Here is a 27,460-nt window from a genome sequence, read left to right as displayed (position 1 = left end):
GTGTCTTTTCTTATGTTGGTTCCCACATGAACAGATCCCATGACTGAGGAAAACGTTTTCTTACTTTCTCCTGATTCCCTGTAAACCTTTTGGGGAGAGATCTCTCATGCAAATTAAGACTACCATATTGTATACTCCATCTGGAGTGTCTGTGAAAAGTCCTTGAAAAAAAGCATCTGGTTTGGTTACTATGTGCCTTCCACAAGAAAAGGGATATAGCAGAGGACTGCAGTCCCACGGCACATGGAAAAAGTACCCTGAATAGAAACATATCGATATATTACTTTAGGTCCAAGGAATAATAACACTGATTTAATGCGAGATACAGAACCAATGGAAATCACACATCAAAAGCAAAAGTCATGTGCCAAACAATACTCTCTGTTGAGGGCTCAACTAGAAGGAAAAAAATCAATTATAAAAAATTAGAAAAACAAAGGATAATTATAAAAGAAAGGGTACTCACCCTATAATATTAATATTAATACTGCCAACTCCCAGTAAAGAAGTTAAATTTGATAAAGATGGTTACCTTGTTTATAAGATCTTAAGGAAATAAATACATTCATTGTTCCATGAATGCCTGTAGATCCTAACACCAGAACTATTATAATTTTGGTGCCATCCTCTGCAAAGCTATTCTCCAATGTATCTATTTTCTGCCTTTTTTTTTTTTCTGCCAGTTCCCATCATGGACAAGTCTAAATTCTAGTTTGCTTTTACGTAGGAAGAAGTTCAATATTTATGGAAACGATTTTTCAAGGGTTTAAGTACCCTCTTACTATTTCTCTAGTCATATACAGGAAAACTTAATGAAAGCTGTCCCACCAGAAGGATCTGTAGGTTTCAATATGTAGATGGTTTTCCGGTAGAATCAGATACTAAAGCGCCAAGTAGAAACGATGCTTTGGCTTCGTTACAATTTCCTTCTTTCACAAGGGCACACGGCCTCACCAGATAAAGTGCACTGCTGCCAAACCGAGGTAAAATATTCAGGGTATCTGTTGATGCTAACGGCCCCCAAAGGATACACTATAGGAGTCATCGCATTTTGCAAATGAAATACCTTATGACATAAAAACAATCTAGACAATTTTGGGGACTAGGACGATATTGTAGACAATGGATTCGAACCTCTGCAGAGCGTGCAAAACCTCTGGTAGAGCAAATGCATGGTAACTGCTTAGTACTGTCTCAGTGTTGGGATTCTGAATTTTGAAATACAGTTGTGTTGTCATGAAAATCAAGGTGCTAATTTTGGAATCTTCACTCAAAAGTGAGGATGAGACCACCTATCAATAATGTTATTTCTCGGGTCTTCTGGGGACCATGGCACTGTGGGTACTGGGATGCTTTGGTAGCAGCAGACACATTTTAAAAAAGGCTCAGGTCCTTACCTTGAGTCACCTGGCTGACTTCTTTCCAAGTCCTGTGTGTTGTGACAGCTATCTCTCAAGGGTGTAAGATTCCAAACCTGTGGGTATGCCATCAGGCTACTTATAAACAGGCATTATTCTTCAATCCTAATACTCTGTTAATAAATGTAATCTCTTAGATCCTGTGAGGTTTTTTTTTAGCAGATCCTAATCAAATAGATGATCACAGCTGTTCCATGGTAATAGAAGAAGACGCTTGGCCCTGACTTGATTTGTCTAATATTCTTGTTCATCAATGACAATTTAATAATGTTTGCCAGTATGTCATATGCTCTGGATACTTGAGGTTTTGTATGGTCTACTGATTTCTTACGAAATTTTGGAAGCTTCTATTTTGCCCTGAACTTAGATGACACAAGCTGCCTCGTCAATAGCAATAAAAAGAAATTGCACCCCTATATAGTAAGTGTTTGTTACCTGTCATGCAGCAGAACAAATTTGGAAAAACAGAAGATTTTCTACTTTGAGGGGAAATAAAGTATCTCATGGAAGATTGATAGCTGACTTGTTAAAGGTTGTACAACTGCCTGCTCAGATCAGTGTTCTCTTGTAGAGCTCACACAGGCAGAATGAAAACTTCAGAAGGCAATGATTTTGCTGACAGAGCTTCAAAAGCCACTGTTAAGTGTGGCAGACTTCAAACTTAGAAGCCTCATATCCAATACAATAAGAATTTTTGTTAATTCCCAAAAAATATGCTTCTCACACACACACACACACACACACACACACACACACACACACACACACACAAATGTACAAATGGATTAGAAAAGGAGCCGAAAGGGGCGCCTGGGGCTCAATTGGTTAAGCATCTGACTTCAGCTCAGGTCATGATCTCACTGTTCATGAGTTCGAGATCTGCATCAGGCTCTGTGCTGACAACTCAGAGCCTGGAGCCTGCTTTGGACTCTGCCTCTCCCTCTCTCTCTGCCCCTCCCCCACTCATGCTCCTGCTCTCTCTCTCTCTCTCTCTCTCTAAAATAAACAAACATAAAAAAAATTAAGGAAAGGAGCTAAAAGAAATGTGACTGAACTATGGGAATTATCTAACAAAAATATTCCTATGGCATAGTCCATATTTCTTGGGTAGTAATGTTATCTCATCAACATAATCATCTAAGTAAAAGAGAGATTTTAAAGGCACTAGACTCTTACCACATATAACTAAAAGATGAAGTTGTTCAAAACATTCTAAAGACATGAAAAATTTGTCAGCAGAATGCTTTATAGGCCACTATGTACAGGCAGTTTTCCCCAACCAACTTTTCTAGAATTTTGATGGCACTTGGATGTCATATAATTAATTCTTGTGGTGTTTAAGAGATTTTGTGTAGTTATGTATTGTGATATCTGGATGGTCTGAAGAAGTGTTTCCCTGTTCAAATGCTGATCCTCAGGCAGTGGTAAATTCTGTCTTAATACACACATTTTCCACTTGGAGGAAACCACAGCCTAATGAATCAGAGAGAGGAAGTTACCTGATTTCTACTTGCCATCCAGTAATTATGCCCGTATTTACAGATTCCTATAAGATAAATCAAACTCATTTCCTAAAATTCAGCAGGATACTTGCTTCATATGGCCTAGAACTTTACTGCTAGCCTTATGAAAAATCAGAGCAACCCCTGCAAGCAAGCAAAATATTTTTCCCTTTGAACTTATATTTGGCAGACTTATGAACTGGGGTCAGAGATCGTGTCCTGTACCCAATTTAACTGAATCCTCTCATAAACATGTTCAATACTTCAAAGGGCTTTTTTTCTTCCCTAGAAGTCCTGAGACATAAGGTTATAAGGACCTTGAAGGACCCACCAGAAGAATTCTGCCCCCACTATTGACCGGGAGATTCTATCCACCTAAAATTGTCCTAGAGGAAAGATCGGTCCTGTGATGGAGGGAGTCTTTCAAGTGAAGTTGATCATCCATATGATCATATCAAAGTGAACGAAAAACCTAGGGAGACCCAGGCTTGCCAAGTAAAGCCAGCAGCACATAAAGTGTCAGGCAGTTGTTCTCAAAAAGGACCTAAAACTTACATTTTCTAGAGCAACTGATGATGGCACTGAACTCAACTGAAAGAAGGTATTCTCGCAAACTTAGAATGTTCATGGACAGCCTTGCTACCCTATTCACAGCAATGTTGTTTCAACTGCTTTAAAAATCACGCTTTATTAGGGGCAAAAACATGTTATTTGTTAAAGCATTTTTTTCCTTTCTGTACTCCCAGGAATATGTCCCATAATCACAACTTCCAAACATCTGAAAATTGTATTCCTAATGTTCCCCTGAGCTTAACTAAACTTTCAACAGTCTTCTTCCAGACTAGAGAGACCTAGCCTACCTTTTTAAAGAGCATTTACTTTAGAAAACTTGGAATTGTAAATCCTTTCTCTGCACTTTGAGAAGTAAATTTTCTACACCCCAAGAATGTGTTCTTTCAAGGACCTGGGAGCCATCCCTCTGAAGCATAATCATCAAAGGAATTAGCACTCTGATCTCTCAGTTTCTGTGGGTGGGTAAGAGCTCAACATCAGCATCAATTAGCAAACACAGATGACCTATTCATACTGACTAATCTCCCATCTACAGTTCTTCAGTAACTTTCCTCTAGTTTTCTCAGCTCATAAAAACCACTCTATTTTTTATTTTACCAGTTGAGTTTGATTCCTCTTCCCTATTGTAATAGTATTGACTCCTATTTCAATAGTATTGGTCCCTATTGCAGTAGGAGCCAATAGTCTTGAAGAAAGTTTTCCCTGTTTAACTGGTCTGACATAATTTTTCTCTTATACCAGTAGACACGTGATCTGGACTTATAAATCCAGGAATCCAATTGCTGGCAGAACAAAAGTGAGACTATCTTCTTACTAGTTTTTAAGAATGCCAAAGTAAAGTAACTAATACATATCCAGATACTCACTTGTGGGGAATAAGTTTAGCAATTCCCTGAGTTTGCACCAATGGGTAAACAAGGTTTAGGATGAAAGCACCCAAGATTAGGTAAACAGGGTGAAAGCACCCCCAACAGAGTACAAAAGCAGAAAGCTACTTTCACAGGAGGGAAGTACCAGAATAGGTAAACAGGTAAACAGGGCTATAGATGGCAGCAGAGTGAAATTGCCCTGACCGGAGTTAATTAGCAAAAGAAAGGTGCCTTGTTGAGCCTGAGGTAGCATGCTCTGTCTTCCCCTAGGCAAACTAGATAGACAGATGGCTTGCCTCCTGCCTGCCATAAACAATCATCTGACCAGCACCCAGGCACCTGGATTTTGTTTTGTGTTGACCCAAACCCCTAACACTGCATATCTTCGAAACCCCCTTTCTCTCACACACACAAGTTAATGTTCACAGTTTCATTGTCTCTTTGTTCATACCCATCACGTTTGTAAGCCTTCTGATCCTAATAAAAATGGAGCAAGGACCCTTACTCTGGGCTCTTGTCTCCTCCGGGACATTAGGCTCTCTCACACATTTAATTCTGCATCCGCTCTCTTGCTGGACAAGAGACAACTCCAGATTCAAAGTTGGCAACACTCACTCCCTAAATTTGACACAAAACCAGTTTTGTTAACTGGTTTGATTGGAAAGAGCTTGCAGAATGACAAGCATCTAATTAGATGACAGACTGAAATCTTCCATTTACAAATGAAGACTGCAGAAGCTAGGTCTAATGCCACTTGATTAACTTCGAAATATAAGTTCTCTCCAGTCCAAGTATGGATAAGCAAAAGTGATTGTCTATTATCAATGGAGATTTACTGTTATAATAATATAACTATTGATTTTGACCCAAGCAAAACATGGCCGACAGACTGGCTTTGTCCTCAAGACTTATGATAATTAGAACCATGTATTATTAAACACTAGAAGTATAATATGTACCCTTCAAAGGGGCCTCATACTAATATTAGATAATGGTTCTGGGTATCTTTGTGTTTCCATCTTGGAAAAATTATTTGGAAAGATGGAATTATTACTGCAGGGCCTGGATTATCTTGTAAATGTAATTCTTCCTATGTGATTGATGGAAACTTAGGAGAAATTTACTGGGCTCTCAAGAAAAAACTCAGAAAATTAGGTTCAGGCTCCAGGGTGAGGCTACTCTTAGTAAGATTTCATAAGCTACTATAAAATAATATAATAAACATTTAGTCATTTGAATATATAACCAATATAGATATCACAGCAATTTGTGAAACTAGTGTTTGGTGAGAGACAAAAAAAGAGAATTTTTTGTTATTTATTTATTTTAATGTTTATTTTTGAGAGAGAGAAAGAGACAGAGACAGAGACAGAGACAGAGTGCGAACAGGGGAGGGGCAGAGAGAGAGAGGGAGACACAGAATCCGAAGCAGGCTCCAGGCTCTGAGCTGTCAGCACAGAGACGGATCCAGGGCTCAAACCCACAAACTGTGAGATCATGACCTGAGCCAAAGTTGGACGCTCAACCGACTGATCCACTCAGGTGCCCCTAGAGAATTTTTGATCATTGCTAATCAAGAATCTGCTTTACCCATTCACCATTTCTACAACTTATTTAAAGGTTATTCCTCTAAGGCTAATATTGTACTGTAATTTTAAATTCATCCTATTGTATTCCTAGTAATTGCTTTGCTTTGTATTTTACTGTGGGCTTGCTGTATATTTAGAGGACTGCAAACTGCCCAGAGGAAAAGTAGAAACAGCAATAGAGATAATTATAAAATTGTAGTTTTATTATAAAGTAGTCACAAAAAGAAAAATTATAGGCACAAATACAAATAAAACATTTTTGAATTGTCCGTGGTTCCAAAAGGGAAAGAAAACTTTCCTCCTTTCCATTTCTTTTTATCATTTCCTTTAGAAAACTTAAAATTATAAATGCTTGCTTTCTCTCTTTCTTTTAGATGTGAATGTTTTAAAAGCTAAACATACCGCTTCTGGTTTTGTCCAAAAACGTCTTGCATGGAGGCCTTGGAGTCATTTCTTTGCAATGTGAACATGAAAAAAGATGGCATCTTTTTACACTCCTTCCATGAGCGAGAGTTAAAGCCATGGTACTTGGCTCCAGGATGTCACTTACAGCTTATCATGAGGATAAAACGGTTATTTTGTTTTACTTTTGATAAGGATAATTAACATGTATGTAATGGATTGCACCTGCTTACACAAATGAGTGAGATTGTTTCTCTTTTTCAATCTCTTTAGCAGATTGCCTATAATGTGGGTCACAGTCTGGTTTAATCCTTATTCAATATTAAAACTAATTCAGTCTTTTTTACATATAGTGAAAAGGATTCTTTCTTGGTAGGTGATTTTATTTTTAATTCTATTTTTTAACACTGGGTATCTCCCTTGAAACTATTCACTTTGCATGCTGCCTCAATGGCAGGTTCCTCCCAACATCCCTGCAAGCAGTGTAGTTTAGACTCAAACTGTAGGATTCATCCATTTTGGACGACTTTCTGTTCAACTCCCATCACTGACAATCAAGGGTGCTTTTTTTTTTTTTTGCCATGCAGGAAGGAGTCTTAGATCATTCTCAAATGAGTATTCAAATGGTTTTAGTATATTTTTAATACATTTTTATTGGGGCTCCTGGGTGGCTTGGTCAGTTAAGCATCCACCTCTTGATTTTGGCTCAGGTCATGATCTCACATTGTGTGAGTTCGAGCCCCTCAGTGGGCTCCTGGCTGACACTGCGAAAGTGTGGAGCCTGCTTAGGACTGTGTCTGGTGCGCTCTCTCTCTCTCTCTCTCTCTCTCTCTCTATCTGTTTCTGTCTCTCCCCATGCCTGCTCTTTCTCCCCCCCAAAAATAAATAAACTTAAAAAAATACATCTTTATGAACCTGTTATCTATAAACTTAAAAAAAGAAACTTCTTTAATATATGTTGATTAACAGGCTGAATAACCCCAGTGTTCATAATACATTCTAATCTTCCTGGTTTGCCTCTTCATGCTAGGATAAAAGAGTAAAAGCTCTAAATGAAGTGCACTCAGAAATCTTTCTCAAGTACTCAAATACAATATGGAAAACAAAATTCTATTAGGCTCAATGCCTGATTTTCTTTATAATCACTCTAGGAATATGGGTGTATCCATTAGAGATAACAGCTTCAGTCCTATATTCCAACATATTTTTGTATCATGAAACATTTGTCTTTTATGGAAACATTTAATATCAAATCTTCTAATGTACCACCATCAAGAGTGATTTACATGTTCATTTTGTGAAACTGAAATTCACTAAGCATGATGATGGCTGCAAAACATTAGATTAAAATAAAACAACAACAACCTTGAAACCTTGAAATATCACCACTGGGTGACATCAGAAAGTGGGGTTGCCTCACATCTATTAGGATGGTTATTATCAAAAAGACGAGAAGTGACACATATTGGTGAGGATGTGGAGAAAAAGAAACCCCTGTATGTCACTGGTGGGAAGGTAAACTGGTACAGTCACTATGAAAAAGTATGAAGGTTCTTCAAGGAATTAAAAATAGAAATACCATACTATCCAGCAATCCCCCTACCGGGTATATACTCAAAGGAAATGAACTCAGTATTTCAAAGAGATCTCTGGACTCCCATGTTCACTGCAGCCTTATTTGTAACAGTCAAGATGTGGAAACAACCTAAGCGTCTGCTAGCAGATGAATGGATCAAGAAAATGTTAAATTATACTATACAGTGGAATATTATATGATATCATACAGTGGAATATTATTCAATCTTCAAAAAGAAGGCAATCCTGTCATTTGCACCAACATGAATGAAACTGGAGGGGGTTATGCTTAGTGAAAAAAGCCAGACAGAGAAAGACAAATACTGTATAATGTCACTCACATGTGAAATCTTATTTGAAAAAAGGCAAATTGATAAAAACAGAGTACAAAAATGGTTGCCAGGTGTTGGGAGTTGGGGAAATAAACAGAGGTTGGTAACAGGGTATGAATTTTCAGCTCCAAGTTAAATAATCATGACTATGGTTAATAACACTGTATTGCTGTCTCATATAATTGAAATCTGCTAAGAGCATAGAACTTAAATGTTCTTACACACACACACAAAAAAAAAGAAAAGAAAAGAAAAGAAAAATAAATAAATAAATAAATAAATAAATAAATAAATAAAAGAAAAAAGGAAAAAGAAAAATATGTGAGGTGGTGATGAAGGATTGACTAACTCAATGAGGAAAAACCCTTTCACAACGTATACATTTATCAAATCATCATGGCATATACTTTAAATACTTAACGCTTTGTCAGTTATATCGCAATAAAACTGGGAAAAATAAAAAAGTAAAAAAAGGTAAATCAACATACTAGAAAGATAACAAAAATAATATAGTGCTTTAAAAATAATAATGCAAAAGTACTAACAATGACAGGACTACATAAATGGTAGCTCAATTAGGCAACTTGAGTAGTCAGTAATTGTGGCATTTATTTCATTTATGATTAGTGTTCAGAAATGCTAATTATTGGCTAATTCAAAAGCATAAGGTGTATGAACAGGTCTGTCACAGTTCTTATTACATATACAAAAAGATTTCTGTATCGACATTTGTTTTAGGAAGGAGAATGGAAGATCAAGGCCTCAGCACGTACATCTTAGGACTGAACTTTGTACACCACACTTAATTTATATATTGAGCAGTCTAGCAAGGTGTAGTGTTTATAATAGTTACTGTTTGTGGGAGGAAATCTAGCTTATTTAGATACCCTTCCTATATTTTGTTGCAATATTTTTTTCACAACCACTTTTGAAATGTCTACCATAGTAAAAATATTCCTGATTAGGAGAAAAACAATAACTAGAAAACTTTTTTATTTATTTTAGATAATTCAATCTATTCAGAAATAAATACACAGAGAACAAACCAAAGCAAACAGTAGTAAACTGACTTGTCCTTTAGTAAAATCATCAGGGTTTTCATAATAGAAAGCTGTAGCAGGGAGCCTGGGTGGCTCAGTCGGTTGAGCGTCCGACTTTGGCTCAGGTCATGATCTCACGGTCCGTGAGTTCCAGCCCCATATCAGGCTCTGTGCTGACAGCTTGGAGCCTGTCACCTGCTTCAGATTCTGTGTCTCCCTCACTCTCTGCCCCTCCCCCGCTCATGCTCTGTCTCTGCTCTGTCTCTCAAAAATCAATAAACATCAAAAAAAATTAAAAAAAAAAAAGAAAGCTGTAGCTATGCTCACAGTGAAGAAATAATGAAGAACTATAAAAAGTAAGGTATCTCTATATTTAATAAGTTGTTGCTAGAAGTCAAAATGTCACAGAGGCTATTTTCATACTTTGGCCTAAGGTAATTCTCAAGTCCAAGGGCACGTATTTACTGTGGCCCAACAGTAAGTCATCTTAATGAGTATACACCAAGTCTTGTCCACAGGATGAAAAAATTGCTGCCGTCAGTTTGACTGCTTTTCCTGGATGTGGTATCAGTGAGTGTTGCTGAAATCCCCAGTGCTAGAGACTGAATGTGCCCCATCCTGTCCCATTTCATATGTTGAAAACTAATCCCCAAGTATAAGGGTATTTGTAGGTAGAGACTTTGAAAGGAAATTATCTCATGAGGGATGAGCCCTCATCCGTGAATTTCTGCCCCTATAAAAGAGGCCCTAGAGAAATCCCTACCTCCTTCTGCCATGTGCAGACACAGTGAAATGATGGCCATCTGTGAATCAGAAAGTGAATCCTCACCAGACACTGAATCTCCTGGCAATGTTGGACTTCCAACTTTCAGAACCATGAGAAATAAATCTCTGTTGTCGATAAAGCATCCAGTCCGTGGTATATTTGTGACAGCATCCTGAGTGAAATAAGGCATCCAGATAGCCTGCACAGCGTTCTACAGATCTGCAAAGATATCCTTTCTGCTCACGTGTCTCAGTAAGTATCTTGGTACAGAGTACTTTTGCCTCTCCCATTATATTTCATGCAATACCCAGCAGTGTTAACACGAGGCTGTGTGAGGTATTTTGGGAAACCTTAGATGAGTAAAAGATAGTTGCTACTCTCAAGGAACTTAAAGTGATGGTGAGCACGTGTATGAGTAAGTGTGTGCGTGTGTGTGTGGTGGGGGGTGGAGGAGGGTAAGGAGAGGTGCAAAGCAGAGTAAAGAGTAATAAGAAGAGATTTTTTTTCTTTTTGTTGAATAACTCTACCATAAGGGGTGAAGAATTTTTCTGACTGGTCAATTTTCTAAGCTCTTTTTATTTATACTGTGGTCATCAATCTCTTAAAAATATTACCTTGGTGCTATATTTAGGATATTCCCTTCTTTCATCAGCCCATGGTGTTTATTGGTATTTAGATTTTTTTTTCACTATTAACAGAGGGAAGTACAAAAGCAAATTTGGGAAGCACAATTCCCTGGATGTAGAAGAGTTTGCTCAAGGCAAATATCATGTGTAGTCTCATACTAAGAGTGGAGCCTACATTTTAACAGAGTGAATGGCTGAGTAGTTAAAAAAGAAAAAAAAAAACCTTGGGCAAAGTAGCTTGTCAAAACATATGAACCAATGAACTGAGAGCAATAACAATAATCCATAAGCATAGCAAAACAGAGCTATCTTTTCCAGAGAGCTAATATAAATATCACTTACTAAAATATTAAGTTAATAAAATATTCATTTTAAAGTTAGGTCAACAAAAAAGTGTGCGTGCGTGTATGTACTCAAAAAAAGTTCCTAGGGAAGACTATTGCTAATCCACACCAACGTATATCTGCGAAGCAAATTTTACATTGTACTTTGACTTTTTTAGGAGAACCCAGAATTTCAAAGTAAGGGAATTAAGCACATTTAGATATCTAAAACAGCAGTTTTCACCTTAAGATGTTGGTTCAAATACAATGTCATCCATTCACGATCAGTGCATTCTCATACAAGTTCAAGGGCTATCTCAGGGATAGAAGACATTTTTTTTCTCATCTTTCACTTTGCAAGTCTTTACAGTGTCACCGTGAATCCAATAATGAAATAGCAAAGCATGTGAGAGAAAAGGTCAGAAAAAGAAAGAGAATCACGTGCTTGATCAAATGCCTAACCATCTTCGTTTGGTGCTACACAGATGAAAAGGGTGGACAAATAATCAGCATCCCTTCCTTCTTTGTGCAGATGAAATGAGGGCTGGAGGTGAATTCAATGCCAGTAACTGCTTTGTCATCACTGTTAGTTCTCTTACATCTATTACATCAATTTTCACTATCAGGTGAATTTACACTAAGTGTGAAAAAGCATATGGAAAACAATCTGAAGAAAGTTAAACTCATTTTAACAGCCTTTAAAAGATAATACCATGATTGTTCAAATCCATTACCTGAATTTTTATCAGCCGGCTAAATTCATATTCTGATCTCTTTTGACTCTTGTCACTATACCACTATGAAGTTGCCAGGAATAAAAAATGCTATTTCAAAATGGGGGATAAAGAATGCTCTCCAAGTAATTCCATTGGAGAGGAAATTAATAAGAGATAGACAACTCTACAAATGGACAATAGACTATGGGGCAGCAAATGACAGAAGCAACAAATCTCTGAATTGTGAATTTAGGTTTGTGACTTAAATTGGCATTATTTCAGGAATTTGCATCTGATAAAACTATATGGAGAATTCAGTGTCACATACGAAGTCCAACTACAATACATTCTCCATTACTTAATGATTTTGTTGTTGATAACTTCATCATGGATATTTCTTTGGAGTCAGTCTCAAGGTAAAGAGATGTAGCACACTGACATTATTTTTAAGTTACTGTACTGCAAAAACTATATGCTTTGTACTTTGGAGAAAGAAATTACAAGAATTATTTTTAAAAAATTTCTTAATTAGTTCCCTTTTTTAGAGGATAATTTTAACTATTGAACATATGTTGTGACTATTGAATACACACACACACATATACATACACACATTTGTGCGTATGTGGAATAGAATATGACAATTGACTTAACTTTTTAGAACTTAAGTATTAAGAAAAGGAGAAACAAAAACACCACATATTTCTAATGCTTAATTTAATCCTATGACCTAAACAGAATAGGTTGGAATGTTCCATATCTGGTTAAACATTTTCCAAAGTGATGCGGCCTGTATTTATTAAATTAATCAGAACTTATAAAATGAATATAAGCTGAATTCATCTTTTTATAAAATACTTTCAAATATTATATTGCATAGTTTTCTGTTAGATGCAAGCATTTTCCATGTTTTTTTTACTATGTTTTTTGACTTTTAGCTACTGAATCTTTTAAAATAAATTTATTTAAGTAAGTAATTTTGGTGCCAAAAATTACTTACTAGCATATGGATCAAACTTAAAAATCAAAAAGGAGTTAAGAGATGAATAAACAGATTGCTAAATAAGATGTCTAGATGGAGACTAGTTTTCACTCTTAGAAGAGCAATATTTAAAATAAATTCTTGGTGCACTTGGGTTGATTAAGCATCAGATTCTTGATTTTGGCTCAAATCATAATCTCACAGTTCATGAGTTCAAGCTCTATATCAAGCCCCACATTGTTGGGCCCCACGTTAGATTGGGCCCCACATGGGGTTCCTTTCTGTAGCCTGCTTGGGATTTGCTCTCTGTCCCTTCCCCACCTTCTCTTTCTCTCTCTCTCAAAAATAAATAACATTTAAAAAATAAAATAAACCAGTTTCTTTAAATAAATTCTTAACAATTTACCATGCCACATATGTAATGCTACTTTTAAATGTGAACAAGACAGCCTCTTTCCTGATCCCTTCCCCACGGAGGGTCGTCTTCTGACCTTTCCTTAACTATCACCCAGGGATGTGTCTGCCTGGTACCTGCATCCCTCCCCCATTTCTCCTTCCAGATCCTAGACCAGTTGCCAGCCCATGGTGTCATTAGAACAGAAGTTGGAAGTAAGTCTTTCAAACTTCTAGAGTAATTTCAAAGAGTAATTTTGCGTGGTGAATTTTGCCATAGAAAATAATGGGATTGTACTTATATGTGTTTTTATTTCATTTTTCGAGAAATTTATTTTTCTTTCACTTTGCAGAAGTATCAGTTCAAGATGGATAAGAATAAAAACAAATCTTCTGTCTTACAGTTTGTTTGACAAGTACTGTTCTACAACTCACTGGCACCTGGTACCCGGATTTCCCCACTACCTGTACTTGCATGGGCCTTTTTCCCAGGTATGTTATTCCCAGGGCCAGATTACAGGACCCATATGTGCATCCCTTGGCATAGTGGGCAGTGTTTTCAGGCAGGTGTGGGTAGTTTGAATGTTTAGGCTGAGGAGTCCACATGCATGGTGAAGGATGGAGCTGACGTTGGTAAGAGTCAGGGGCAGCTACTGGCTGGGGCTAGGACCGTATTTGCCCATGACTTCATGTCCCAGCAAGGAAAATCACACAATTCCAAAGTGTATTTATCAAGGTAGGAGGATGGAATATATTGTATTTAAGGCAAGTAGCTTGATTTATACCTTTTAATATTTAGACATTTGATATGTGAGTTTGCAATTGCATTCTTACGTTTGCAATTGCATTCTTACTCTGGGCCCTGCAAATGCCCAAATGGGTGGTCCTAAAATTGGGAAAGCTAATTTCCTTGAGAAATATGCTTCAGGTTCACTCAAATTTATATCAGCTTCTCTGGTAGATACAAATCCAGTAAGTTCTATTATTATAGAGTCTTAGAGTTCAAAGGAGCTTCTGATCTAATTCCAACTCTGACAGGAATGTGAGAAGAGGAAACAGTGTAACCTTTTCTTCTTTTTCCTACTAGCAGCAGAAGGAAACTTATCTTAGTCTGTAACATACAGCTAACTGCATTGGACTCTACTTGGATTATAAAGGCACTTCCCTTCCGCACATTTGTCCTCTACAGGGTTTTTTGTTGTCCAGCTAATTTTGGGATTGCCTTCTTCCAAAATCCAATTCTAAGCCTTTTTTTCCCCCACTTAATTATCCCATGCTTCATACTTCATCTGATATTTGATTCATTCAATACAGGACTTTTAAAATTCATTTTAAAATATCTCCACCCCTGTCTTCCAATGTAAAAGGAAATAAGGACATCATGCACCCTTGACAAGGAGAATTTTGAAATGGACAGCAAAACCACTAACAGAAACTTAGGTTTGTTTTTGTTTTTTTTTTTTCTTTTTTGAGGCAATTGAGGTCAAATCAGAGTGGGTTCAAAATTCTCTAAAAAGTAGGTTTGCAGGAAATTAAGGAATTAAGGAGTGTGGCAGAGGCAGCAGTGGAGTGTATGAAGGTAGGAGAAGCATGTTTACATGGAGGGGTCAGGAAACAAAGGTGTAACCCTCTCCCCTTCCACCACCTAGAATAGGGTTCTGGATTTATACAGAAGTTCTTTTGATTAAGGAGGAGTTAATGTGTATTTATTTAATGTTTATTTATTTTTGAGAGAGCCAGAGACAGAATGAGAGCAGGGGAAGGACAGACAGAGAGGGAGACACAGAACCTGAAGCAGGCTGCAGGCTCTGAGTTGTCAGCACAAAGCCTGACATGGAGCTCGAACTCACGAATTGCAAGATCATGACTTGAGACAAGTTGGTCGCTTAACTGACTGAGCCACCCAGGCGTCCCAAGAAGAGTTCTTTTTTTTTTTTTTTTTAAGATAATGTATGACTATATTTAAAATAAGAGCTGTGTGTGTGTGTGTTTTTTTTTCCTCTCGGTATGTAAACATGTACAGTAAAGTTATTGCCCTATTTCTTTTGAGTTTTGTAAAAACATTAGATATATATCATTACAAAAAGATCTGCATCTGAATAATGTGTGTCTGTGCGCGCGCGGGCGCATTCACACACGTTAGTCTCGCAGTCTTAGGGTTACTTAAACATGATGCATTTTTTTTTTCTTTCTCTCTCCTAGCTCTCCCTCATTGGGGACCAATTTAGATTTATTGATTGAACAGTCTAAAAGGTAATGCTCACAGAATGAAGCTTTAATTTTTATTCCCACTGGAGATGAAATACTCAGTGTGAACTTTGATTTGAAGGTGTAGGGAAATCCATTGGGTTGGTAAAGCCTGAACTGAAAATCAACAGTTATGAAAGGAATTCTGAGAGAAAGTGTACCCTAAGATTTTGAGGTTCACAGAAGAGAAAACATGCTCCCCCAGCTCCAACATTTTTCATGCCACTATCAGAGGTAGATTATTATAATGAAAAGCCTAAGGATTGGGCAATAAGTAAATTCCTAACGTTTCCTTTGTTTCAATATATGATCATTATTTTAGCCCAGATTAAGAACCATATTTGGTCTATTGTACCTATTTCAACTCTGAGAGTGGTTTATTGCTAACTACTTCAAGTGTTAAACCACTGTAAAACTCTAAACTTAAATCTCGATGGCTAGGTGTGTTTTTATGGCTAATAAGAACAGCACACATCAGTGTTCAGTACCAGTATCAGAGTCCTCTGGGATCCATTTTATACTTATTTTTTCAATCCATTTTTAAGTTCAGTAGTGGCAAGGATATTTTCCAAAATAAGGTCTAATCAACTACTTCTGCAATTTTACTATAAGCCTCCATTTCTTACAGGTCACTGTCTGGCAATGAATTCTAAAAAAAAAAAAAAAAAAAAAAAAAATTGGTTTCAATCAGGTACCTTAAACCTCACTCAAGAAGAACTAATAAAAATACTATACATAGGTTGATTATAATAACCAAGTTACTATGCTTCGTCTGTTGTTAGCAGTGGTAGGGACCAAAAAAGGGTAAAATTTAATAAGGACCTGATAGGCAAAGTCAACAATGAAATGTTGAGCACTTACACTTGGAGCACTGTCCTGGGGTCTCCAACTTCACCCCCATCACCAATTGTCAGGGTATCATAGCCAATCTCCAGATCGAATTCTTCAAAATTTATCTGTATAACCTAGAAATAAACAGAAACAAATCTTTCAAAAATGTTGCACTATTTAATAAAAACAGAAAGCAATGACAAAAGGACATTTAAAATGTGTATTAGACTTACTATATGTATCCATAAAAAATTATTATCATGGAAGTTAATCATGTTAGACTCTTCCTAAAGTTCAGTCATTACAATTTCCATGATTTTTATTTGCTGTATTGTACCTTCTGTAATAATTTTTCAATGGAATGGCATGGCTTCTGTTTATAGAACATTCTTATTTGAAGCATGATTAATGCAAATCTACTTTGAGAAGGCTTTATAAAAAGTACATGTAGGTGGAGAGTGGTTTTCCATACATTTGCATATATTTTTATAAAGCTAACATGAAAAAACACAGAGTGTGCTATTTCCATTAAATAGTAAAGCTTAAAAAATGTTAGAGCTAAATTTGAATCTAGATCACCAGATTTAAAGGTATCAGATTTATTTTTGTGTATCCTTTGGTAACAGAATCCCTCAAATACATTACGACATTCTAACAAAACTGGGAGCAAATTATACCACAACAAGTAATTTAGTTATTACTTTTTACTAAAATATACTCATGCATTCATACATCGTTTACACATCTATACAAAAATTTGTATTTAATAAAATTGCAATTCTTAAATCAGGAACCTAATATTAAATAATAACAATTAAGAATAAGTGCAGGAAAAAATAACATAAATACCGTCCTATATACAATCATGCCTTGAGGAAGAAATAATTAATAAAATATTATTCATTACCAGATTAAAAAAGATGAATGCCCAAGGTTACCAATTTTACTAAAGAATAAATGAAAAAGACATCTCTCTAATAATTTTCATAACTATTTGTTACTTTGGTATCCTAAAAGGAAATTCTAAAAAATGAGAGATTTTATATTGTTTTTTTAAACTTTATAACAAAAAAAGTTTTTTTGATTATGCCTATCTCTTGATTTTTTAAATGATTTTATATTAGCATTGACTAAAGCAATTGTTTTTGTTCAAATCTAAATATAGAATATATAAAAACATTCAATTATACATTTTACATGGCTGTAGTTAAAAAAAATATGTTTCCCTGAGTGCTTCCTGCTGTCCACTGAGTTACATATGAATATTCTCAATTAATAATTGCCTGTCAAGAGAGATTTAGGTTGTTTTTCATTTTTTTGCTGTTATAAGCAGACATGGTTATGAACACTATTAAACAATTTCTGGTTCAAAATCTATCTCTAGGTTATATGCTTAGAAGTGTAATTTCTGGATAATAACAAAGCAAAAATTCAATTTCATAATACTGTACCATAAGGTTTTTCAAAATTATTTTACCACTTTAAATGCTCACAATTCATGTACATTAAAGTTACATTATTTCTATCAATCTAGAGAATTTAAAAGTGATCTTTTGTGTTTTATTCATTAGTAATTAAATTGTATACATTTTTATATATTTATCATTTATGTTTCCTTTTCTGTGACATGACTCTTTGTATTTTGGCTATTTTCACTTGAACTGCTTGTTATTGATTGCGGTAATTCCTTATGTCAGTGATTCCTAACATGTTTCCTTTATAGCACATGTAGAAAAGAACAATATTTAAGACACACTGAAGTGAGCATATGAGGATAAGAAGAAATTACTAATTTACTACAGTAGGAATTTTAATCTCTTATTTTATAAGTAGTATTTTTGCATTCCCCATGATCCAATGTCACAAAGATATTTTCTTCAAATCTTTATTTTGGGGAAACTAACTACTATAAAAAGTATGAAGTAGGTACATATGCAATAATAATAGAAAACCAGCACAGCATTACCTTCATTTTTTAACTCCAAAATGAAAAACAGTTGTCTTAATAATTTTAATTGAATGAATAGACCTCTTTTCCCCAGTGATCTGCATGGCAGACTCTGACATATATCAAGAGTCTACATATGAGGATGTTGGTTTGGGAGCTCCAGATTCTATTCTTTCAGTCAGTTTGCATGTCCCGGAAGCAACATAAATTGGCTTAACTGTTTTTACTATAAAATAAGACTCTATCTTATGAGTCACATACTCCATTTTTCTATACACATTTTGAAAACACGTTTTGTTATTTTGTATGTAAAAAATATACAAAACATTTGTTGTTTGTATATAGAAATACTTTTCTTCACTGAGCTCATATTTAGGCAACTTGATAAGACTTTATTATTTTTCCCTGTTATTTATTACTTGTAAATTATTTTTTTTTGTTTTGTATATAACAAGCATGTCTTCTGTAAGCAACAATTTTGATTCTTGTTTATTCTTTGTTTCTTTTATCTGAACTGCCTTCAATCTCTGGTACAATGTCGGATAGAATAGGCTATAGTTGGTCTCATTAAAATGTACCTCATTTGAAAGGGCGCGCTTCTAATGTTTCACCATTAAGAATATTATTGAGGTAAATATACTTTGTGAAGGCAAGGAGGTTTTATTCTCTGATTTTACTTGCTAGTTGAGTATCAAAATTTTACTGATATCATCAAATAAAGTGACATGTACACTTTCATTTCTATTATGGAAGAGCTTCTCTAAGTTTGAAAATAATTGACTTTTAGAATGTTGAGTAGAACTATCCTATACACAAATCTAAGCCTCTTTGGGGGGAATAGTAGTTAAGCTTTTGCTGATGGCCTAATTATTTTTTGGTTTTAGAATTATTCAGGCTTTCAGGGTTTTTCTTTTTTTTTTTTTTTTCCACCTTGAGTCAATTTAACTAAGTTTAATTTTTCCCAGAAACATTTCAATACTGAGAAAATTTTCAAATTCACTTTCCTATGGTTATTTACTTTCTGTCTATGCTAAGCCTGTACTTTTGTCCTGTTCTATTTCTAATACTATTTAAATGTGTTTTCTCTATTTTTGTTTATTATTTTTTATTATGATAATATATATAAAAGAAAATTTGTGCTTTTAACCATTTTTTTAAGAGTACATTTTGGTGACATTATGTTCATAATGTTGTGCAACCATTACCGCCATCTGTTTCCAAAGGTTTTTCATTACACCAATTTTCAACCATTTTCCCTTTTCCCCAGCCCCTGGTAACGTCTAACATGCTTTCTGTCCTACAAATTTGCCCATTAGAAGTATTTTTTGTAAGTAGCATTACACAATATTTGTCTTTCTGTATCTGGTTTATTTCACTTAGCATAAGGTCTTTGACATTCATCCATATTGTAGCAAATTTGTTTCTTTCTTATGGCTGAATAATATTCCATCATATGTAAATAGTTTTTCTTTTTTTTTTTTTTTTTTTTTTTTGACCATTACTCTGTTCACTGACACTTGGGATATGTCTGTCTTTTGCTTATTGTGAGCACTGATGCTATGAAGATTGGTACACGAGTAAATATTGAATCTTTGTTTTCAATTATTTGGGGTATATCCTTAGGAGTGGAATTCTGGGTCATATATTAATTCTATGTTTAGTTTTTTTGAGAAACCGCCAAACTGTTTCTCAGAGTCGCACATTTTAATTTCCCACCAGCACACACACAAGAGTTCCAATTTTTCCACATTCTCACTAGTTGTTAATTTTTCTTTTGATTATAGTCATCCCAGTAGGTGTGAAGCAGCATCTACTTGTGGCTTGGTTACATTTATCTAATAATCAATGATGTTCAACATCTTTTCACGTATTTATTGGCCATTTGTATATCTTCTTTGGGGAACTGGCTATTCAAGTTTTTTCCCATTTTAATTAGGTTGTTTTATTGTTGCTGAGTTGTAAAACCTCTTTATACATTCTCACCATTAGTTTCTTAACAGTTATAATTTAAAAATAATTTCTCCCATTGTGTGCATGCCTTTTCACTTTTATGATAGTGTTCTTTGATGCCCAAAAGTTTTTAATGTAACAAAATACAATTTATCTTTTGTTGTTTTGTTGATTATGCTTTTAGCGTCAAATTTAAGGAAACATAGTCAGATCTATTTGGCAAATTTTCCTGTCTGTTTCCTTCTAGGAATTTTATAGTTTAAGTCTTTAAACAGAGGTCTTTGATCTATTTTGAGTTAATTTTCTATATAGTACAAGTAAAGATCCAATTTCATTATTTTATATGTGGCTATTAAATGTTTCCAGCACCATTTGTTGAAGCAATAATTCTTTCCTCATTGAATGGTCTTGGTACCTATGTCAAATTAATTGATCATAGATGTGAGGACTTATTTCTGAGTTCTTTAGCTTTTATTTATCTGGGAATATCTTGATTTCACCTTCAATCTTCAAGGACAGTTTTGACAGCTATAAAATTCCTGCTTGACCTCTCTGTTCTTTCACCCTGTGACTATGTCATCCTACTGCTTTCTGAATTACATGTCTTTTTCTTATTAAAAATCAGCTGTTAATATATTTAGTATTTCTTGCACATGATCAGTGACTTCTTTCCTAATGCTTGTAAGATTTTCTGTGTCTATACCTTTCAGCAATTTGATTATGATGTGTCCAGCTATGGAACTCTTGGAGTTTAACTTGGAGTTTGTTGAGCTTCTTGGTTGTGTTGATTTATGTATTTCTCAAATTTGGGGAAATTTTGACCATTATTTATTGAAATATTCCTTGTGTACCTTTCTCTATCTTCTCCTTTTAGGCCTTTTTTAATACATTTGTTGGCCCACTTGTTCATATCCTACAGGTTTCTTATGTCCTTTCATTTTGTTTTCATTCTTTTTTAATTATTTTCCTTTTATTCTTCAGACTTGGTAATTTCAATTGTCTTATCTTCAAGTTTACTAACTCTGTCTTCTACCTAATCAAATCTGCTATTGAACTTCTAGTCTTTTATTTCAGTTATTTTATTGTAAAGTCTCAATATTTCTATTTGAATTCTTTTTATAATGTATATCTCCTTATTGATATTCTCCTTTTATTCATATATCATTTTGTGGTTCTCTTTAATTCTTTGTCCTTGCTCTTTGAGCAGAATTAATATAGTTATTATAAACCTTTGTTTACTAAGTTCAATGATGGAACTTCTTTAGGGACAGTTTCTGTCAATTTATTTTGTTCCTTTGAGTGGTCATACTTTCCTGCTTGTTTGTATGCTTTGTGATTATTCCGTTGTTGCTGAAAACTGGATATTTGAGTATTATAATGCAGTAATTTTGGAAATCAGATTCTCTCTCTTCTCCAGGGTTTGCTGTTCTTGATTGTTGAAAGCTTAACTTGTATTCATAAATATTTTGCCTGGAAGTTTTTAAATACAGGTGCCTTAAAAATAATGATTTTAGTATGTTTGGGCTGTTTTAACAAAATACCATATGCTGGATAGCTTATAAACAACAGAAATTTATTTATCACAGTTCTTGATGCTGGAAGTCTATGATCAAGATGCTGGTAGATTCAGTATCTGGTGAGACTAAGCTTCCTCATAGATGGAAAAAAATTTTTTTTTTCTTCTGTAACCTGGTAAGACAGAAGGTCTTAGGAACGATGAGGTATCTTTTATTATAACAGCACCGATCCCTTCATGATGGCTCCATCCTGCAGACCTAAGCACTTCCCAAAGCCCCACCTCCTAATATCATCATATTGGGCATTAAAATTTCAACACATGAATTTTGATGGGACACAAATTTTCAGACCATAGCAACTCCTCCTCCAGTCTTTGAGGATGGGCTCAGTACTGGAACATTCCTTTAGTACTTAGCCAGACCATTTACAGTTCTGCCTTAACCTTCACTTGCTGCTTAACACTGAGTTGATAGATCAGCCAGTGGTGAAAGCTTAGGGTCTTTTCTGAACATATGCCTTGTCCTGCACATGCACGTAACTTTCTAAATTCTGCCATATACTGGAGGGCTTTCAAATGCCCTCATTTCCCAAAAATACTTCTGTTTGTTATTTCTAGTGACTCATTCATAGTAGCTTGCTTCTTCTACGTATTTAGTTATATTTAATAGTAAAACCATATTTATTTGAGTTTAAGCTTTGAGAATCCTGAGGCCCTAAATTGGGTATAATTTTATTCATTTTATGCTAATTGGATCCAAGAGTTACTACCAGGCTGGTGCCATTTTTACATCCTCTGAGGGTTTTAACTAACTGCTAAATTTCAAGTTTAGGTTATTTACCTATTGATCCTATTGATCCAAGGAGACTAGTCCCCGGCCTTAGTCTTCTCATTCCAGAGATTTATTGCACTCTGCTCCAAAGAAAACCAAGCTTTCTTCCCATTTCATCTCCTATTTTTATTCCAGCTCATGTTCTTTTCATTATGCCATTATGTGTGTTTGTATTTTTATATGCATATTTATATGCATTTGTATGGTATCTATGTGGGTGTGTGTATATATATATATATATATGTATATATATATATATATATATATATATATATATATATATACACACACTTTCTTTTGTAAACCATAAATGCACTGAAAAATGCATTCCTTGTTTTTTCAGTAGGAGGACCTCTCAGAGTACTTTATCTGTCATCCTATCAAAATAAGAAATCCCATGATCCACTTCACCCCAAACCATTTCACAACATATTTCAAATTAGGAAATGCCCCCTTTTTATGGCTTTAAAAGCCTAATTGGCTACTAGAGACAAATTAGGTATATAATAAATGACTGAATGTTTGATTGCTAATTATATGCCAAACCCCTGATAGTCATTATTGTATAATCATGTGCTAAAGGATTTGGACACCCATTTAATGGCAGATTTTATTTTGCCTAAATTGTAACTGAGATTCATGGATGTATATATGTAACATGAGAATCCTACTTCATTTTAAATTAAGTGATGAACTAATTACTAACTAGTCCATATACTTTCAGATAAGCACTTAACCACTGAGCTGTCACTTGAAATTTTAGACACTTGAAATTCCTGAAGAGTTTCAATGACACTCAATCACTGGGAAGCTGGAATAGTCTGATTGAATTTGTAAAACACATTCATTTTAATTCGATTCATGTAGACTTAGTTTAAATATTATAGGATAGTCCTTTAGTAGTAAAATCTATACATTAAAAAAATAAAAACTAATTTTGCCTCAACTAGAGACATTAATATAAATAAAACATTATAGTAAAACTCAAAAATAATACATTGAAATATTTCCAAAAGAAAAAAAAATAGAAGGTATAAAAATAATATGAAAACAACAACAACAACAACAACAACAACAACAAACTCTGTTTGCATCAGAATGTAATAAGTCCCATCAGAAGTCTGAAGTAATATATATATATATTTTTTTGGATTCTCCTTTACTATGGAGTTGACCAAACAGCCATTTTTTATGCCTTTATTTTTAATGAGGAAATGAAATGAAAAGTTAATAAAAAAATCAACAAATACTCATCAATGCAACATGAATGTATTCTGTACATGTTTAGTTGGTAGTAGGGCTGAAACATTTAGTAGGGAAATTAAAAGAATACCATGTATATTTGTGGAAAGAAATGTCATACATTTGCCTCTCTTATTTGTTCCTAATTATTTGTGGGTGGGAAGAGAAAGCTGCATTTAACTAATGGGACTGCTGAAAAAAAAAAAAAAGGTGTGATAGTAAAATATGCCCCTAAAACATAGAAATGATCATAATTGTCTTGATTTCTTTTAGCCAAATAAATCACTCTCTTGACTTCCATTTGTAATGATTCCAAATGGCTTACAAAGTGCTGCCTATTGAGAGTTACGTTAAAAACATTTAAGCTACTCATGTAGTTGATTAAGAATAATCTCATGCATTTTAACATTGCTTTCCAAAAGTGAGAACTCTGTAAACAGCATTAAATATTAAACCCCTAGTAGATCCATTTCCTATAAGGCTTAATACATGGGTTTTCATAAGGTACTTTGACAGAAATGGTATATAACTTATGTCTCATAATTTTTATTCTCTGTATCATTCATAGAGATTTAAAACCATAACTTCTATATTATTGCATCTCATGAAGTCATGTGGAATTCTCACTAAATTATAAACTGTATATCTGTTACCTATGAAATTTAAAAAAAAAGAGCAAATATTTATATGGTGGGAGTCACTAGGCTCAGTACCACATATGTATTGCTTTATTTTAATCCTAAAAGTTTATGTAGTATATATTTGCACATTAGTTTGGCCACTCAGCATCTAACTATCCACCTTGTATTTAAAGAATTAGAAATCATGGTAGGAAGCACAGCATAGTCCACAATAAAATTAGATATTATATTCTCTATCACTAATTGCATTTAGAGTACAGACATGAGATCTAAGCTTTCCCAGCTATTCTGGAGAGGGTGGCAAAAGCAATAGAAACATCCAGGTGTAGAGGCAATAGTGGTTACAATAAAGAATGACACTGAAGTCCTAGAGAAGCAGCATCCAATAGAAAAAATCCTCCCAAAATTCACAAGCAGGTTGGCCTAATACCACAACCATGTGCTTAAACATCACAGTATTTTTCATTTGCACAGTAAAAGTCTGCAATTTAGAAGAAACTGTCTGCCAAATACCTGATGTATAATAACACAATTTTTAAATATGTTCTTTGATGTCAGCCATATCCCTCATGTCTTAAATAGTGATGGCAAGAGGGGATAATTTCTGAAACCTAAGAGCTAACAAATATTATGTCAATTCCTTGGGAACAGAGTATAGGAAGCATAGATTGGTATCAGCTATTTTATCTTCCATGATAAAGTCTGCATTGTCTTTGCATCAAAATAAATCTGAAACTTGATGAAATTTCTCAATATTTCTCTAGTTGCTGACCATTGTATAAAACATTTTATACCAATATAATCAGCATAGCATTCAAATGAATCTTCAATGATGTTTAAATTAAAAAAATTAATGATGCTTTGATATTAATACCAAGCTATACTCATTAGCGAGACAGGGCTATACAGCTAAGAGTACAGGCAATGCCTAGAGTTTAAATCTCATCTCTCTCACAGAATGCTATGTTATTTGGGGAAAGTCTCTGATATCTATAAAAGAGTGTTCATAATTCACTTCCTAAGTTTAAGTAAGCATTACTTTAAACAAGGTTTGTAAAAAACATACTGTGCTTGATACAGAATAGACCCTCATAGATGGCAGTTATTATTAGCTATGATAAGCTAATCATCATAAAATAGATGTTCACATCTGTTCATCATGGATCTTGAAAATGAAGTTCTTTTTTTTGAAAATCCTACTACAATTCAAAGAGAAGAGTGCCTTCCCCAAACTCTATGCTACTAGAAATTTATCTTTCCTGGAAGTAGCTTTTTCTACATTATGTTTGTTTCAGAATTACAATTGCAATAATACTCTGATATTAATAAGTACTTTTGCTACCAGATGAGGAAATCCAGAATGCATAATATATGCATAAGTATAAAATATACAAAGTTTAAGTTTAAGGTATGCATGCAAAGTTACATAGTCAATTTGACATCTAATTAAAGCATTTTTTTTTTCATATACTTCTAGATCTTGGCAATCACAGTCCAATGGGGAGACAAGACACCAACAAGATAAATACCATACCCTATCTTATGTGCTTTGGGATATGGACACAGAGGATGACATGGGAGCAGAGAGGAGAACCATCCAATCCAACTGGAAAGAAAAGTGAAAAGAGTTCCTCAAAGAGGAAATCCCCAGGGAGTGCAAGGTAAAGAAAAGATGAGAATTGGGTAAGAACTTTCTAGGGGAGAGCAGAAAAATGTCACAATGGGAAAAAAAATACTCTTGTTTCTGTACTGCCAACTGTAAAACAAGAACCAATGAGAAGGAAGGCTAAAGATGGAGGTAGGGGTCCCATCATGTTGAGGACTTCGAACTTTATCTTCTAAATGTGGAGCAGCAAATAATGAATTTTGAGTAGAGAGTTGACAGGGTGCTAATTGCTTTTCATTTGCTCTCTTTGGTAGCAGAAACAATCTGAATTTGAAGAAGAGCAGGGCAGAATTAGATCAAGACCCAAACTTTGGTATAAAAGTAGGTGTTGAGGGGCGCCTGGGTGGCGCAGTCGGTTAAGCGTCCGACTTCAGCCAGGTCACGATCTCGCGGTCCGTGAGTTCGAGCCCCGCGTCAGGCTCTGGGCTGATGGCTCAGAGCCTGGAGCCTGTTTCCGATTCTGAGTCTCCCTCTCTCTCTGCCCCTCTCCCGTTCATGCTCTGTCTCTCTCTGTCCCAAAAATAAATAAACGTTGAAAAAAAAAAAAAATTTAAAAGTAGGTGTTGAGAATAGACTCAATCTGGATTTGTTTATCCCAAATAAAAATAATTATAGTAATTTTTCCCCTTTCCTCTATTTCTACATATGAAAACACTATTCAATGTGACGCCTGGCTGGCTTAGTCAGAAGAGCATGTGACACTTGATTTCAGGTCATGAGTTCGAGCCCCATGTTGGGTATAGAGACTCCTGAAAAAAGATAACAAACTTAAAGGGAAAAAAAAGTGCTATTCAAAAGCCCACACAAAAATCTGTTTCACAGGACTATTTAATCAAATTGTATTGGGTATAAAGTTTAATTTAAATAAAGCAGAATATGCAGAGCATTTGTTTGAAAAAATGTATTTTAGAATAATTCTAAAATTTGGCTGTTTTTGTAATATGTATTATATATGATAAGTATTATGTGGTATATGGGAAATTAATGTTCAATAACTATTTAGTATTCATTTGAATTTACTTATCATTGTAAAAAATAAATATACAAAGGTAAATATACTTGAAATTTGTGAACCAGATAAACATTGTAAGATATAAAAGTCTTAAATATGATACATGTGAAGCCAACATGTATTCATTTCAAAGTAATCTCATTTTAGAGGAAAGTATTAATCACTCATATTCTGGAAAGATTATACATTGTAGTATTATACTTGGATATTTCATTGCAGAAGATACATTCTAAGACTCTGGACTAGAGCATTCAAAAATGAGAAGTGCCAGCCTGGGGAATTCTTTAGTTTCCTCCACTTTGCTGCCAGCATCAGTTAATAGTTTCAGTTCTTACAAGGACTCATATTTTAGGGACAGGGGGTGGAGGGAGTCTGGAGACGCAGGAAGATATTGATGGAATGATAAAAGCTTCAGCTTTGTTTTATTTTTTTCTGTCTTTTGTATCTCTACACTGTTCTTCCCCTTTAG

The 27,460-nt window shown here is 34.8% G+C and overlaps 1 protein-coding gene across 6 annotated transcripts in view; it reads right to left on the bottom strand.

Annotated features, from left to right (window-relative positions):
• Positions 1–27,460, bottom strand: part of CSMD3 (CUB and Sushi multiple domains 3) — a 1,257,965-nt gene that overhangs the window by 575,651 nt on the left and 654,854 nt on the right. For all 6 annotated transcript variants that reach the window (XM_086695899.1, XM_086695901.1, XM_086695900.1 and 3 more), the window contains one exon: positions 16,215–16,318. In XM_086695899.1, coding sequence (XP_086552025.1) covers positions 16,215–16,318 — 104 coding nt within the window. The remainder of the gene's footprint in view (positions 1–16,214; positions 16,319–27,460) is intronic.

This window comes from Puma concolor, chromosome F2, assembly GCF_028749965.1.
Source record: "Puma concolor isolate L17-30 chromosome F2, mPumCon1.1.hap2, whole genome shotgun sequence".
NCBI lineage: Eukaryota > Metazoa > Chordata > Mammalia > Carnivora > Felidae > Puma > Puma concolor.
The sequence above is the reverse complement of the archived record's forward strand: the minus strand, read 5'-3'. Positions and strand labels throughout refer to the sequence as shown.